The sequence below is a fragment of the Ciona robusta genome, chromosome 14, assembly GCF_009617815.1.
Source record: "Ciona robusta chromosome 14, ASM961781v2".
Taxonomy (NCBI): Eukaryota; Metazoa; Chordata; class Ascidiacea; order Phlebobranchia; family Cionidae; genus Ciona; species Ciona robusta.
In genome coordinates, this window is record NC_143248.1 from 1336337 (window position 1) to 1353709 (window position 17373).

General features: G+C 31.9%; 2 protein-coding genes across 2 annotated transcripts; one reads left to right on the forward strand and one right to left on the reverse strand.

The window, feature by feature from the left end:
• Positions 1 to 470: 470 nt before the first annotated feature.
• LOC149724776 (complement component C6-like) lies at positions 471 to 11928 on the forward strand. Its single transcript, XM_089892060.1, has 11 exons — positions 471 to 642; positions 1569 to 1787; positions 6457 to 6604; positions 7296 to 7443; positions 8196 to 8334; positions 8864 to 8975; positions 9391 to 9526; positions 9795 to 9985; positions 10214 to 10336; positions 10841 to 11004; positions 11377 to 11928. Exons 1-11 carry the CDS (start codon positions 535 to 537, stop codon positions 11578 to 11580), a joined length of 1692 nt encoding a protein of 563 aa, XP_089748186.1. The 5' UTR covers positions 471 to 534; the 3' UTR covers positions 11581 to 11928.
• LOC149724777 (elongation factor 1-alpha-like) lies at positions 11705 to 15779 on the reverse strand. The gene is made up of 8 exons (XM_089892078.1): positions 15598 to 15779; positions 15177 to 15355; positions 14371 to 14550; positions 13847 to 14019; positions 13299 to 13573; positions 12839 to 13095; positions 12502 to 12736; positions 11705 to 12291 (listed from the first exon to the last, which is right to left on the reverse strand). Exons 2-8 carry the CDS (start codon positions 15315 to 15317, stop codon positions 12173 to 12175), a joined length of 1380 nt encoding a protein of 459 aa, XP_089748204.1. The 5' UTR covers positions 15318 to 15355; positions 15598 to 15779; the 3' UTR covers positions 11705 to 12172.
• Positions 15780 to 17373: the final 1594 nt, after the last annotated feature.

The window sequence follows — 17373 nt, forward strand, 5'->3', positions numbered from 1 at the left end:
AGTGCGCAATTAAATGTCAGCTCGATGCTCGTCGTTAAAAATTTTCAGATTTTGCTGTTTTTTTTTAGCAAGTAAACAAACTGGGGAGTTCCAAAGTTGTGACAGATGATGTAAAGACGAGAGTTCCGGGTTCGAGCAAGTATTTTGATTAACATGATGCATGACGACGTGCTGCAAAACCTACTAAAATATCATGCGCATGGTCTCAGACATACCACGTTTGTTAATTTGTCTTTCTCCCATTCATAAGTCATATCGAAAGCAAGTATTTTGATTAACATGATGCATGACGACGTGCTGCAAAACCTACTAAAATATCATGCGCATGGTCTCAGACATACCACGTTTGTTAATTTGTCTTTCTCCCATTCATAAGTCATATCGAAAGTAATTTCGGTTCAAAGAAATCTGCGGAAAATAAGTAATTATACTTTCGGTTGCCAAACAAATACTTGTGCTTTTATAAAGAGCAAAAATACAATGTTTTAATATATTTGCAGATATACAAACTGCAAGTAAGAGGCGTAATTCAAAATGAGACTTACCCCACTCCTCGTGTTGTTGGTTCTTTTAGTTGGCACTTCTTCAGCTTGGAGAAGAAGACGTCGTCGTCGAAGAGCTCCGTCGCCAGTAAATTGTGCGGTAAGATTAAATCTATGTATATGTGTAGCTGTTTTATAGTAGGGTGGGGAAAGATGGGACACCTTTGCATAAGATATCTAAATATCCTGATCGTGTTTTAAACTATTTACAACAGTCTAAAGGTGTCGTGGGGATACCGTTTTATATTTCTTTGAATGTTCTTTGTTTACTACCAAATGAGTCGTGAAAATTAAATGAAAAGGTGTCCCATCTTTCCCACCCTACTATTTTATAGTGTTCGCTTATAATGATTAAAAAAGTAATTTTTTGTAAGCTAAAATCTATGTATACGTGTAACTGTTTATTATAGTGTATGCATGTAATGTTTAAATCAGCATAGTTTTGTGAGACATTTTGAAAATTACGGTAATAAAGCATAGTATGCTCATGTAATATTATTCTAATCGTGTTTTAAACAATTAACTTCGGTCTATGGGAGTCGTTGGGATACGGTTTAAAAATCCTTTAAATGTTTTTTGTTTACTACTAAATGAGACGAGGAAATAGAGTTAAAAAGTGTCCAATCTTCCCTCACACTGCTATACTATATGGTTTATCTTTATTTTAAAAAAATATAAGACGAAGCGGTTTTTATATCAAAAACATTTAAAATAATTATATAACAGTATTCTCACGACTATGACGGAGCGTTGTTAAAAACACGACAAGGAAATATTAGATATATTAGGGTGGGGAAAGATGGGACAGTTTTAGCACATAATATTCAAATATTCTGATCGTATTTTAAACAATTAACTGAGTTATATGGGAGTCGTGAGGAAACGGTTTTATAATTCTTATGATTTTCTTCGTTTAGTAACAAATGGGTGGAGAAAATATAGTAAACCGGAGACCCATCTTTCCCTACACTAATATATATGTGTTAACGTCATTTTATCTTACCCTACAGTTTTATAATATCCCAGGTGTCAAATTGGTCGGGTTGGGGAACATGCAGCAGAAGTTGTGCAACTGGAAGTCAATCTCGCACTCGAGGAATAACTCGCCACCCAGCCCACGGTGGTAGCGGTTGTGGTGCATTAAGTCAGTCAAGGTCGTGCAATCGACATAAATGTCCAATACATTGTCGGTGGGGTAATTGGGGACCGTGGTCGGATTGCACATCATGTTTCCCAGGCGGAAGGGTAAGTTACGACGAGTCTCATGAGACTATTGCAATACATTTATAAAACAGTACCGATACTAGTTATAAGCAATATAACATAAAAATTTAATTAAAAGAATTGTTTAATTTTGTTGAAACCAGATTTTTTATAAATTTGCAAACCGAATTATTATTTTTTCAGTTTAAAACGGTACCGTTACTAATTATAACTTACATACAATCACAATTTTAAAAAATCGTTTACACAATTTTTTATTCAAATTTGCAAACCGAATTTGAAAAGTTTAAAAAATAGAAGTAATATAAATAAATAACTAATATAAATATTTTTTAGTAATTTTTTCATGATATATACATAGCTTATAACCAGTAATGGTATTGTATTAAACTAAAATTTTACTACATCGGTTCGTAAATTTAAAAAAAAATTGTTGTTTAAACTAATGTAAACGAATTTTTTTAAATAAATTTTTTATGTTATTTTACCTAAAACTTGTAATGGGACTGCATTAAACTAAAACTTTTTACCTATTTAGTTTGCAATTTTACAAAAAAACATAATTTTTAAACAAATACAAACGTTTTTTTTAATACTATTTTTATGTTATATTGCTTATAACTTGTAAATTTGAAAAATAAAATGTTGTTTAAACTAATGTAAACAATTTTTTTAAATAAAATTGTTATGATATATTAATATAACTAGTAACGGTATTGTATTAAACTAAAAAAAAATTACAAATTTGGTTTGCAAAGATGAAAATAATTGTTGTGTAAACTAATGTAAACAATTTTTTAATAAAATTTTCATGTATCGTTGTTTATAACTAGTAATGGTACTATATAAACTATTTTTTTACGAATTCGGTTTGCATTAAGAGTTATATCAGTATATTATGAAAATTTTAAAACAATTTTTTTTAAATTGACAAACCGAATTGGAAAATATTTTACTTAAATACAGTACCATTACTATTTATATCAATATATCATGAAAATTTTATTTAAAAGAATTAGTTTACATTAGTTTAATCAACATTTTTTTTTAAATTTCGCAAATTAAATTAGTAATTTTTTATTAGTTTAATACGGTACTATTACTAGTTATAAACAACATAACATGAAATTTTTATTTTTAAAAAATCGTTTACATTAGTTTAAACCCTTTTTTTTTTAAATTTGCAAACCGAAATAGTAAAATTTTTACTTAAATACAGTACCATTACTATTTATATCAATATATCATGAAAATTTTATTTAAAAGAATTAGTTTACATTAGTTTAATCAACATTTTTTTTTAAATTTCGCAAATTAAATTAGTAATTTTTTTTAGTTTAATACGGTACTGTTACTAGTTATAGGCTGTAGAACGTGAATTAAACAAAATCGTTTATGTTAGTTTAAAAAAGGATTTTTTTTTCAATTTTACAAATCAAATTAGTAAAAAAATAGTTTAATACAGTACTATTACCAGTTATAAACAACATAACATGAAATTTTTATTTAAAAAAGTCGTTTAGATTAGTTTAAACATTTTTTTTCAAATTTGCAAACTGAATTAGTAAAAAAATAATTATTACAGTACCATTACCAGTTATATCAATATATTATTACAATTTTTATTTTTAAAAAATAGTTTATAATTGCGTAAACAACCCTTTTTTATAAATTGGCGAACCGAATTAGTTAATTTTTTTAATTTAAAACAGTACCATTGCTAGTTATAAGCAAATTATCATAAAAATTTTATTAAAAACATTTGTTAATATTAGTTTACACAAAAATTTTATTTTTAATTTTGCAAACCAAATTAGTAAAATGTTTTAGTTAATATAGTACCTATAAGCTGTATAACGTGAAATTAAAAAAAAATCAGTTTAATACAGTATCTCTACTGGTTATAGGCAATGTAAAATAAAAATTTTAGTAAAAAATTGTTTTCATTAGTTTACCCAACTTTTTTTTTCAAACTTACAAACCAAAATAGAAAGAACATTAATTTAAAATAGTACCATTACTAATAATAATAAGCACTATAACATTAAAATTTAGAAAAAAAATTGTTTACATTATTTTACACAACATTTTTTTATAATTTCGCAAACTGAATGAGTAATGTTTTAGTTTAATACAGTACCGTTACTAGTTATATCAATATATCATAAATACAAATATTTAAAAATGTCGTTTACATTAGTTTAAACAACATTTTTTTAATTTTGCAAACCGAGTTGGTAAAAATCTGTTTAATACAGTACTATTATTAGTTATATCAATATATTATGACAAATGTTTTGAAGAAAATTTGTTTGCATTAGTTTAAACAACGTTTTTTTTTTAATTTCCAAACTGATTAAATATAAATTTTTAGTTTAAAACAGTAATGTTGATAGTTCTAAGCAATATAACATTACAATTTTCATAAAAAATTCGTTTACATTATAGTTTACAAATAAACTTTTTTGTTAATTTTTTACAGCGAGTTAGTAAAAAATGGTACTGTTCTAAAGTAATTTTTTTTAACAATTCGGTAAATTAAAAAAAAAATGTTTTGTAAACTAATATAAACGTCTTTTTTTAAATAAAATTTTCTTAATATATTGATAAAACTAGTAATAGTACTATATTAAACTTAAACTTTTCACCAATTTAGTTTGCAAATTTATATAAAAAACATGTTTTGTAAACTAATATAAACGAATGTTTTAATAAAATTTTAATGTTATAATGCTTAGAACTATCAACATTACTGTTTTAAACTAAAAAATATACTAATTCGGTTTGTAAAATTGAAAAAAAAAATGTTGTTTAAACTAATGTAAACGATTTTTTTAGATAAATTATTTTTGATATATTGGTATAATTAGTAAACTAGTTATATCTATATATTAGGAAAATTTTATTTAATTTTTTTTTATTAGTTTGCACAACGATTTTGTTAATTTTGCAAACCGAGTTGGTAAAAAAATAAAAGTTTATTACGGTACCATTACTAATTATATCAATATATCATAAAAACTTTATTTAAAAAAAATTTTTTACATGCCGAATTAATTTAAAAAAATAGTTCAATACAGTACCATTACTAGTTATATTAATATATTATAACAAAAATATTAAAAAAGTTGTTTACATTAGTTTAAACAATGATTTTTTTCAATTTTTCAAACCGATTTAGTAAAAAAAAATAGTTTAACACAGTACTAATATTAGTTATAGGCAATAAAACATGAAAATTATAATATAAAAAGTCCGTTTACATTAGTTTACACCACGATTTTTTCAAATTTGCAAACCAAATTAGTAAAAAAAAAATAGTTTAATACAGTACCATTAGTGGTTATAAGCAATATAACGTAAAAATTTTATTTAAAACAATTCGTGTCATTACATGTTTGCAAATTTCAAAAATGTTGTGTAAAAGAATGTAAACGAAACGTTACGATACTTGTAAAGGTACTTTATTAAAATATTTCATATTAATTCGGTTTGTAAAATTGAAATAAATTTTTTTTATTTAAACTAATATAAACAAAATTCTTTAAATAAAATTTTTACGTTATATTACTTATAACCACTAATCGTACTGTATTTAACTATTTTTTTACTAACCTAATTTGCAAGGTTAAAAATATTGTTGTGTAATGTAATATAAACGATGTTTTTAAATAAAACTTTTATGATATATTGATATATATATTTTTTATGATATACTGTTTTAAATTATGTTTTTTGCTAATTCGGTTTACAAATTTATAAAAATATTTTTGTGTGAACGATTCTGTATGGAACTAAAAACTTTTACTAACTCGGTTTGTAAATTTGAAAAAAAAAATTTTAATTAAATTGTCATGTTATTTTGATAAAACTAGTAATAGTACTGTATTAAACTATCGTACTGGTAAAAATATAGTTCAATACAATACCATTACTAGTTAAAAGCAATATAACATTAAAATTTTATTTTAAAAATTCGTTTACATTAATTTACAAAACATTTTTTTAAACTTGCAAACCGAATTAATAAAAAAATGTAGTTTAAAACAGTAATATAAAACTATTATAATTATAAGCAATATAACATAACAATTTTATATAAAAAAAGTATGTTTACAAAAATTAGTCAAATACAGTACTTATACTAGTTAAATCATTAAATCAGAAAAATTTAGTTGAAACAGCTCGTTTATAATAGTTTAAACAACAGTTTTTTTTTTAATTTGCGTACCAAATTAGTTTTAAAAATTAGTTTAATACAGTACCATTACTAGTTTTATAAATATATAACTTGACAATTTTATTTAAGAAAATTCGTTTTTTTTGACAAAAGTAGTTTAAAACAGTACCATTACTAGTTTTTATCAATATATAAAAAAAATAATATAAATTACCGTTTATATTATATTTAAACAACTTTTTTTTAAATTCGCAAATCTAATCGCAAATTTTGAAAAATGTGAAAATAAATTGTTGTATAAACTAATGTAAACAAACTCTTTAATTATTAAATAAAATTGTCATGTTGTATTGCTCAAAACAAGTACTGCATACTAATTTAAAACAAAAACTATTAATTCGTTTTGTAAATTAAAAAAAAATTGTTGTGTAAACGAATGTTCTTGTAATTTTGGTCATTGCTCCTGCATGCTGGTTTCGCGCTTAGTATTAAATAATCTATTACACGCAGAGTCGATCCCGTAACGTCACAGTAGCCGCCATGTTTGGAGGAAATTCGTGTTCTGGACTTGCTGTTTCAACAGATCACTCATGTACTGCCGCTGATCATTGTCCATTTGCTATACAATGCCCAAGTCGCATGTATTCGTGTTCAGATGGTAAGTTATAACCTTACGTATCAAACTTTTACTTTATTTTTTAGTCTCGTTTGATACTAAACAAAGAACATTCAAAAAATTATAAAACCGTTTCCCACGACCCCATATACCGTTGTTAATTGTTTAAAATACGATCAGAATATTTGGATATTCTGTGCTTAGGATGTCTTATCTTTCGCTACTCTACTATATATGTAAAGACTTAAAACTGTCTGAAATTTTGTTGTTAATTTAATATTCTGTTTTATATAGGTCAGAATTATAAAATCACACCGTAGTTACCGCATATAAGGTGGAGTAGAATGATAGTTTTCCATCTCCTTATCCTCCAATTTGGTACAAAACTTAAATAATTACAGTATCCACGCAACCTCAAAATAGCGTTCTATATAATTGTTAAAACACGGTTGGAAAACAAGAGATATTATGTGAAAGTATTCCATCATATCCCACCCCGAAAGATAAGTTAGAAGTCGGTTCCTTGTAGTTGGCAAGTATCAAAAAATAATTAATAAAAAAAATAAATTATCATCCACAAGTTACATACATGGTAACTCGTAAGCGGACTCGAGGTGTACGAAACAGAACACTCGTGTTATAACGGCTGTCGTTTACCCGCAACGCAAGGATAAAGCAAGTTACAATAATACATTTATTCGTAACACATATATATATATATCCATTTTCGCAGAGTTAACTTGCATTCAGCCAAGATTACGTTGCAATGGCGACGATGATTGCACCGATTTCTCTGATGAGCATGAATGTCCTGCCATACGAAAACCATGCGGAAGTACAAGTATAAGAGAAATACCATACATTGATATTGCTGGGTTGGGGTAAGCGACATTAGATACTTAATAACTAATTTCCTATAAAAATAACATTTAAGTGCAGCTTGCAAACCGAATTGTAATATATATATATATATATATAAATCATTTAAAGTTTTGTTCTATAGTAGAGTGTTACGACTTCAAAACATCGTTGGTAATTGTTAAAAACACGACCAGAAAATACAGAATTTACGTGTTAATATCCCATCTTACCCCACTGTACCATATATACTTGAATAAATGAATGTAACTTACTTTATCCTCGCGTGGCCGGAAAACGACAGTCGTTATAACACGGGTGTGCACCTCGCGCCAGCTTACGAGTTACCAAGTATGTTACTTTGTGGGTGATTATTTTTTTGGTTTTTTTTTTCATTTTTATGTATGGCTGATAATTTGGACAACCCATTAGTGACCACTGGGTTGGAGCAATTGCCGTTAAGTGTCTTGCTCAAGGACACATACGCCCACAATGGTAGCAGCGACGAGCCTTGAACCCATTACTTCTGGGTTGGAGGCAGGCGCGCTAACCACTACGCCACGGCGCCGGCAACTTGGGTTCCGACAGGTTGATTCCTTTACTATATATTGCACTGTGGGGTAAGGAATACCACCTAAATTACTATACTTCCTTCTCGTGTAAATAATTCTGAAGGGTAAATATTATTTGTTTACTACCAATTGAGCCGAGAAATGGGAATGAAAATGCGGTCCATTCTATACCACCGTCTTCATAATACAATACCATGCTCCAGATACGACATTACACTAGGAGAGGAGATCGGAACAATTCTAGATAATCGTCAATACGGTGGAAGATGTGGAAGAGTAAGAAGTGGCGAACATAATCAACTGTTTCGAAAACCAGCAAATATGCAATCATTCCGATTCCAGGTTCGCAACAGTTTTTCGTGTTACAGTAGGGTGGGGGTAGATGGGACACCTTTAGCTCATAATATCCAGATATCCTGATTGTGTTTTAAAGAATTAACAACGGTCTATGAGAGTCATAAGGACATAGTTTCATAATTTTTTGAATGTTCTTTGTTTACTGCTAAATGGGACGAGAGAGTTAAAAAGTGTCCCATCTTTCCCCATCCTACTGTATATATATACGAACGCCCACATAGAACCGAATAAATATTTTACTAAAAAAAAGGAATTTCGTGACTGAATTTCAAAATTTACTGTCAGTAGCGTTTGAACTGAACAATGAAACGTGACGCAGTTAAATTATTTTGTTTAAACTCTGATTGATTTTTTGTTTCGCACTAACAAGGGTTAAATATTTTTATAACCACAATGCGAATGATGACCAAGACTTAATTGCTATACAACCAAATATTATCATGTCGCTTAACGACAAAAAGCATGAAAATACTTAAATATTCAGATTGGTAAAACATATCTGTACAATTTTCAGAGTCGCGTCCAAACTACCGTGTCTGCAGTTTCATACGAAAGCGCGAAAAGTTTTTACGAATCTGAAAAAGGAGAAATGGAACGAAAACTTCAGGGCTCGGCATCGTTTTCTTGTAAGTACGCTTGTATATAAACAGAAACTCGTGACTGCAGTATATATGCCATGGCACACTTGGTTAGCGACCTGACTCTAACCCAGAGGTAATGGATTCAAGGCTCGTCGTTGCTACCACATTGCATTTCTAAATGTCGGAACATAAGAGCTGTGCATCATTTACTCATATGTTTAATTTAATGTTTAGTTTAAGAAACTTTTTTTAACAGAAGGCCATTTCAAGGTCATTTACTTTTTACACTACTACCGTAAAGATTATAAATCAAATCACCTAAAATACACACCTTTAATAATTTAATAATTTAAGTAGCATTCATTATACAGTTTTTAAAGTCTCATCTAGGTATGTTTACAACAAAAAGAGATAACAAATTTACAGAAAAATTTACAACTTTAACTCATTAACGTTTTAGTTGGAAATATATTCAGCTTAAGTGGAGGTGCAACCAAAACAAGAAATTCAAAAACTTTACGAATCATCGAACGCGGAACATCTAGTGACGTCAAATACTTCAGAGTTTTCAGCAACATTGTTTTATCCAGATTCAGGTAGGTGAATGGGCTATATAGTACTGCGGGTAAAGTGGGACAACGTTAGCACCAAAATAATAATTTTCCTGATCTTGTTTTAAACAACCAACAACGCAGAAATCTACAGTTAAACAATTCTACAAATGTTTTCCCATCTTTCCCCAAAAGCACTCTCTATGTTTGTATTATACGCCTAATATTTTATCAGCTTTGATGAAAGGCGGTACTCTATTTTCTATAGCAATTAAGTATTTAATTAACTCTATTAAAACATTTATCGACACAGAACCATTCGAAGATCGTTCAAATTGTCCCACTCATTTCGACAACGGTTACTAGAACTTCCTCAACATTACGATTATGCCAAATATTCGGAGCTCATAACAGATTACGGAACGCATTTCTACTCTTCTGGTGTGCTGGGCGGCCGGTATGAATTCGTGTACAGGTTTTCGAAGGCCGAACTCAGAGAATCAGGTTTGCCAAAATACTGCGAACCGTATTGGAATTAAAAATAAGTTATTATGTCTACTGTTATACGTAAAAACCTATTATAATCTAGGTAAATTTTGAGAATTTTTTAATATACAGATTTTGATTTTTCGTTGGTATGCCCCTTTAATGCCGTATGTAGTGTATTTCATATGAAGGTGTAAAAATAGTTTAAATTAACGTAAGACTTCAGCTATTTATCTGCATTTTTAGGTTTATCTGACGAAGAACAGAGGAACTGCTTAAAAACTGAGGCTTCTTTTAAGATATTTAAGCTTGGCAGCAGCGGTGGAAGTAATAGGTGTACGAATAATGTATTGTCACGACGACATAACGGTATTTATTTTGTTACCTATCCTAAAGGATATTATAGTAAGGTGGGTGAGATGGGACACATTTAGCACATAATATCCAACTATCCTGTTCATGTTTTAAACAATTAACAACGGTCTATGCGGGCAGTCGTGAGGATATGGTTTTACAATACTTTAAATGTTCTTTGTTTACTAACAAACAAGACGAGAAAACAGAGTGAATAGGTGTCTCATCTTCCCCCACCCTACTGTATAGTAAGGTGGGGTGAGATGGGTGGGACATATTTTCATTCTCTTTTCTCGTTCCATTTGGTATTTAACAAAGAATAATAACAGAATTATAAAACCGTATCCTCACTTAATTGTTTAAAACATGATCAGGAAATATGGGATTTGGGTGCTAATAGTATCCCATTCTACCCCACAGTACTAAGTAGGCCTATACTATAGGAACCCTCTATTTGTGCAATCTAACTGATAAGCAGAGTCATGTACACATTATTATTCGTTATTTACTAATATTTAGGAAGTTTTACAATGGCTGCTAAGGAAGTTATATCGAATGTGATTGGTGGGCAGTCTCATACAGCTAGTGCTCTCAGTTTCTTTGCTAGAAACCGACTTACAACAAATGCTTACGAAAACTGGACAGCATCAGTTAAACTTAGCCCTGCAGTCATCGATTTCAAGGTAAGAACTGTATCATGTATGAATGGAAGTTACTTTATTCTCGCATGACGGTGCAACAACAGTCGTTAAAACACGAGCGTTTTGTTTCATACACCTCGTGTCAGCCACGACCTACTGTGTCAGCTTATGAGAGTTTATGTATGTTTTTTTAATTTTTTTTTCATGTATGGCTTTTAATATGGCTGTTCATTAAGTATCAAAAAACTAGATTTTACCTGGGCGTTCTCATTATTACTGGTAAAGATATCTAATATAACCACATAATCTGCTAATTAAAGCGTATGAACGATGGCATTAGCCATCAACGACTTTCATTTGAATGTAATCAACATTCACTTTCGTCAGAAAAACTGACTATTTGTAATTTTACAGCTGCGACCCATATCATCGGTCATCCCAGACAGAGCGAAGCAGAGAAACATGGCTTTGGCAATTGAACACTACTTCGCTAAATACCAGGCTTCGAAATGTACTGGCCGTTGTGAAAATAGTGGTAGATCGGTCGTAGTGAGAGATGGGACAATCTGTAAATGCCTTTGTGCCCCTGGTCGTTCGGGATCATCATGTGAAAATTGATCAGCTCAACTTAAAAACTGTAAATAGATCACCATGGGCGTTTTACCACATAAAAACGCTAAATCTTCACTCTTGTATATACAACATCTGGATCCATAATAATCTTGCAAACCAAGAGACAGTATACACTTAACAGAAGCTTTATTTCCAACAGCAAATTGACAACACCGCAACCAACCACGTTAAGCACCTTCGGTGAAGGAATGAACTGAATTTTCCAAGCAGTAATAGTACGGTTTAACTGAATATAAACACAATAATACATGTACGCCATTCAAAGCCATGGTTTAAAATCATAGATAGTCTTGTCATTTTAAATAAGTTAAGCAGCGCTAGAAACAAAAATAACACTTTTAAGTTGGCACGAAACGGAGGGTTTTTTCCTACGAAAGTGTTTTCGGTGGGGGTAATGAAAAACATAACTACACCATGTGGACAGAGCGGCACACAGTAACAACTGAAATGTCATGACGCAATTTAAAAGGCTGACAAATTGAACTGGGGGTTTAACTAGGCTGAAATGGTTAGAAGGGTGAGCAAGCTGGTGGAGTAAAACTGCAGAAGTGATGGTGGGCGGTGTCGTTGGCTGCAGTCACTTCTTGCCGACTTTCTTGGCAGATTTGGTCTCTTTGCCGGCGACCTCTTTCTTCTCCACACTCTTGATAACACCGACAGCTACGGTGTTTCTCATGTCACGGACAGCGAAACGACCTGTAATAAAAGTTCGGTTAAAAATACCAAATAAATGCTTTCACTATATTCCTAAACAAGTTTTATTTTTCAATGAATAGATGCAAACAAGTTTTTACAATAAATTTGTCCCAAAATTAAATAAGTATAAAATCAATTTCCAAGTTTACACTTAAAATTTGTTTTAATTTTACACAAATGAATTTTTAGAAGTAGTTGCATAGTACTTACCAAGTGGTGGGTATTCTTGGAATGCCTCAACACACATTGGTTTTTGTGGCTTCAGAACAACGATGGCGGCATCACCAGATTTTACAGCTTTTGGTGCATCTTCCAGTTTTTTACCACTACGTCTGTCAATCTTCTCCTTCAATTCCTGGAACTTGCAAGCAATATGTGCAGTGTGACAATCCAACACTGGTGCATATCCAGCATGAATTTGACCAGGGTGGTTCAGAATGATAACCTGTAGAAACAAAAATACATTAATATTTACATACATTAGTACCTAGATAAAATTGTAAAAGTGCAATTTAAAAACACAAGCAAAATTGTCAGCATTTCTTACTTGAGCTGTGAAAGTTTCAGCCTGTTTTGGTGGATCGTTCTTTGAGTCTCCAGCAACGTAACCTCTCTTGATGTCCTTTACAGAGACGTTCTTTACGTTGAAACCAACGTTGTCACCTGGAAGAGCCTCTGTCATAGACTCGTGATGCATCTCTACAGATTTGACTTCAGTGGAAAGATTAACTGGAGCGAATGTGGCAACGACTCCTGGTTTCAAGATGCCAGTTTCCACACGTCCGACTGGGACAGTTCCAATACCTAAAAGTAGAGTTTTATTTAGTAAGTAAATATTTTCTTCAAACAAATGGTAATATGCGTTCACGTTTAAGCACCTAAATGTAAACCTGATCATACTTTGAACAATTAACAATGCTGTTTTAGTGTAGTGACTGTATGTAAGTACTCTTGTTTACTATCAAATGGGACACTCTTAGAATAACATTTTCCACAAAAACACCGACCTCCGATTTTGTAAACATCTTGAAGTGGGAGACGAAGAGGCTTGTCTGTTGGTCTCTTTGGTGGGGCAATGCTGTCCAAGGCATTGAAGAGGGTTTTGCCAGTCAAAGTTTTCTTATCTTGTTCACGGCTCCACCCCTTGTACCAAGACATGTTCTCGGACTCCTCCAGCATGTTGTCACCGTGCCAACCAGAAATTGGGACGAAGGCAACAGCCTTGGGGTTGTAACCGACCTTCTTCAAATAAGTCGTCACCTCCTTGCTGATTTCTTCGAAACTGATGAAAAATATCAACTGTTAAACCCAATCACTAAAATTGTTATCTTTATCCTCACAACAATTAGCAGTTTAATAGATATCATACAAGGGGCCCCTATGAAATAACAGTTTAAATTTCTGCTTTAGCTATTACACCTTTACCAAAAATTAGCATTTCAATAAATAGGCCACTTTCGGTGTAAATCTGTGGTCAATAACATTGCACACTGTAGGACTTACAGATTATAAATTCAACAAAAACAAATCAGAAATAGTTTAAAAGTTTAATTACCGCTTTTGGGAGTATTTTGGCTCCGTGCTGTCCATCTTGTTGACGGCTACAATGATTTGCTTGACCCCAAGGGTGAACGCAAGCAGAGCGTGTTCTCGTGTTTGACCATTCTTGGAGATACCGGCTTCAAATTCACCAACACCAGCAGCAACAATAAGCACGGCACAATCGGCCTAAAATTTAAATTAATAAATGAAAATTCTATTTCCCACAAGAATTTTTTGCAATTCTATTTAAACCAAATTCAATTCTGAATAGACAGCAGACAGGGATTCCTATCAATTCAAGCAAATATTTGGAAACCAAGTGCACGATATAATGAGTTATGATACACTACTTTACAGTTATTCAGAGAATCTGGCAGCTGACAAAATTTGTTATTTTACACGTATCTTAGAAACCCTTAAACTAAAACATCTGCCTAATCAGTTATGATCATGGACTAATTTACAGTTATCAGTTCCCAACAAAAGCTGTTATTTTCACATATATTTTAGAAACCCCAAGTTAGGACATCAAAATACCTGGGATGTTCCTGTGATCATGTTCTTGATGAAATCTCTGTGACCGGGAGCATCAATAATAGTGATGGAGTAATTGTTGGTTTCAAACTTCCACAAAGCGATATCGATGGTGATACCACGTTCACGCTCGGCCTTAAGTTTGTCCAACACCCAAGCATATTTGAAAGACCCTTTGCCCATCTAACAAAATCAAATAAACTGTTAAGCTCAAATAAACTGTTCGATATTTTAGGCATTCAACAAGTACCAAATAAATTAGATTAAGAATGCATTCCATGTTTCAGACACATGCCAGTCTGCAAAGTATGGCAGTTCCTGACGAGATCTCGCGCGTGCAAGACGGTTATTTTTCGCGTTCGCGCATGCTATCATTAAAAATCTGCGTGCAAAGCATGTACATTTTCAAGCCACGTTAGGAAATCTTACTTAATTTAATACGTATTTTTTTCTTTGTTTAATTAATTGGCGTGCGTAGGACAAATTGTGACGTGCATAACCGAAAGTCTGTAAAAAAATCGCGCGTGCACCTGCCATACTCTGCAGTCTGGGACACATGGCTGGCAACTTTTGGTTTTTAAGCAAAAAACTTCTATAAGCGATACAAAATATAACCGTAAACTTTGCATCTTATGAATTTGGTCTCTCAATTAAAAGTAAACGAGAATAAATAGTTCTAATAAGTTAATTACATGATACCATGGGTCTGTACAGTTTATTACAGGGATATTTCATATTTGTATGGTTTAATTTTCGCCTAAAATCCCTTGAATTAAACCATTATTCTTGAGTTTGATAATTTTACGAACCTCAGCGGCTTCTTTCTCGAATTTTTCGATGGCTCGCTTGTCAATACCCCCGCACTTGTAGATCAAGTGACCGGTGGTGGTCGATTTTCCGGAATCGACGTGACCGATGACAACAATGTTAATATGAGTCTTGTCTTTCATTTTGGAAGGTTGGGGTTAACCGAATGCACAGAAATTTGCTGTAAAATAAGTTTAAGTTATTGTTAAAAAGCCAAAAGGCGTATACAGGGTATACTTGCTAAGCTACCAGAACTACTACAGTTAACGAACTGAGTTTTTCAATAATTCAAACGCCTAACCAGTACTAACATACTTAAACTAAGTAAAACCTAATGATTTCATCTTTCCTAACAATAAAAACTTAACTAATCAAACTATAATTCCTTAGAGATGTACTCAGATATAAGATAGAACCACTCACCAAATTGCCACAGCTCGAAAAGGACAAGTAGACCGCCGACACGTGAGTCTTTCGTAAGTCTGAACTGAAAAAGGTAGCTACGTCATCTTTGTTAGTTCTTTTATATCCAGAATTGCGCAACCCGGATGTTGCGTAATTGAAGGCGACACGTTGCTGGCTCTAGCCGTCACGCTTTGTGAATCTAGGCGGCAATTTTAACACAATAAACGGGGTGCGAGAATGATTATCTCGCGCACAGCGTGTGTGTATAGCGAATTAGGTCATTTATTAGAAACGGTTTCTAATCTATAAAACAGAAGTATAATCAGTGAGCAGAAATTATTTTATTTCGTAGATTTATAATCTTTATTTCAGTCTAAGATGTACAGACTACAGAGTCACCTATTCATTATCCTCGTGTGGCGGGGAATTTGAGTGGTTACAAAATATGTTAGCGCTCATCATAAACACATGGTTGCATTACACATCTTGTTATATTGTGTAGGTGAATTAGCATAACTATAAATCTTTAGTTTGAGTTGTTTTGTGTGTTTGTATTGTACTTTCAACCCCCTCCCACATTTTTAGCATTTTAAAAATCATAAATAAAAACCTATAAAACGTGGACAAATGAATTTGCCTACTGAGAAAATACCAGTAACATAACGTATATGCATGGTAATATAAGTTTATAAATTCACCAAACAGTACAAAAATATATTTATGTGGGGAATATAAGCTGAGACATGTTTTTACTCTTCGCGTCTTTTGGTCGGGGGCAAAAAATATTTTCAGAATTATGTAACCTCATGCCCATCACGACCATAAAAAACGTGGTTGATTGTTTAAAGTAAAAATGTTTAGGTGTTAACGGTATCTCATCTTACCCCACAGAACTATAAACAGATATAGTAGGGTGGGGGGAGATGGGACACCTTTAGCACATAATATCCAAATTCTCTTATTGTGTTTTAAACAGTTGACAACGGTCTATTGAAGTTTTGAAGTTATGGTTTTATATTTTTTGAATGTTCTTTGTTTACTACGAAATGGGACGAGAAAATAGAACGATAAGATGTCCCGTCTTTCCCCACTCTACTATATTTTAAATAAAGGCGCAAACGATTTTTCAGGATGACCTATTTTATCGCCAGCAGCCAATTTAATTAGACTGCTTATCGCTGGCTCAGATTTGGTGCTAAACTTAACAATAAATCTAGGTCAGACATTCACTTAATTAGAAATTCAGTCGGCTATGAATTTAGAACGGTTTAATTGCACAGAATCACACTTCATTTTTTCTGTGTATACTGCTTACGTTTCTAGAAAGTAGAGGAATCAGTCTATATGCCTAAAAATGGTATCCATTTTCATTATTACGACCGTTCTGTAATAGGTTGGGTTGAGATGGTCCACAGAATTATCTAGGCATGGCCATACCCTTCCATCCTAAAAAGCGTTCAAAGTGTTTTTATATAATTGGGTAAGACGGTCAAGGTTTTTATTTACGTTTACCGTTCAATTTGAACTAGTTACAGAATTATGTAACCGACTTTAAAATGGCGTTGTTATATTTATAAAACCTTTATTCGCCCACAACATATATGGTAGCTCGTAAGCTGGCACGAGGTGTATGAACACTCGTGCTATAACGACTGTCGTTTTCCCACCACGCGATGGTAAAGTAATTCATTACATTCAAATATAAAACATGGGTTGTTATTGGATGAGGGTATCCATCTTATCACTGGTGTTATTCGTATTTAGGTATGAATTTAGGCTGGAACACAATAAATA

Bases quoted from the DNA above. Each gene is read 5' to 3' on its own strand.
- LOC149724776 (XM_089892060.1), top strand. From the start codon at position 535: ATGAGACTTACCCCACTCCTCGTGTTGTTGGTTCTTTTAGTTGGCACT. The intron at 8,335-8,863 runs GTTCGCAACAGT...TACAATTTTCAG, and splicing joins TGCAATCATTCCGATTCCAG to AGTCGCGTCCAAACTACCGT. The intron at 9,986-10,213 runs GTTTGCCAAAAT...CTGCATTTTTAG, and splicing joins GGCCGAACTCAGAGAATCAG to GTTTATCTGACGAAGAACAG.
- LOC149724777 (XM_089892078.1), bottom strand. From the start codon at position 15,317: ATGAAAGACAAGACTCATATTAACATTGTTGTCATCGGTCACGTCGAT. The intron at 14,020-14,370 runs GTATTTTGATGT...TTTAAATTTTAG, and splicing joins TGATCACAGGAACATCCCAG to GCCGATTGTGCCGTGCTTAT. The intron at 13,096-13,298 runs GTCGGTGTTTTT...CTCTACTTTTAG, and splicing joins AGATGTTTACAAAATCGGAG to GTATTGGAACTGTCCCAGTC.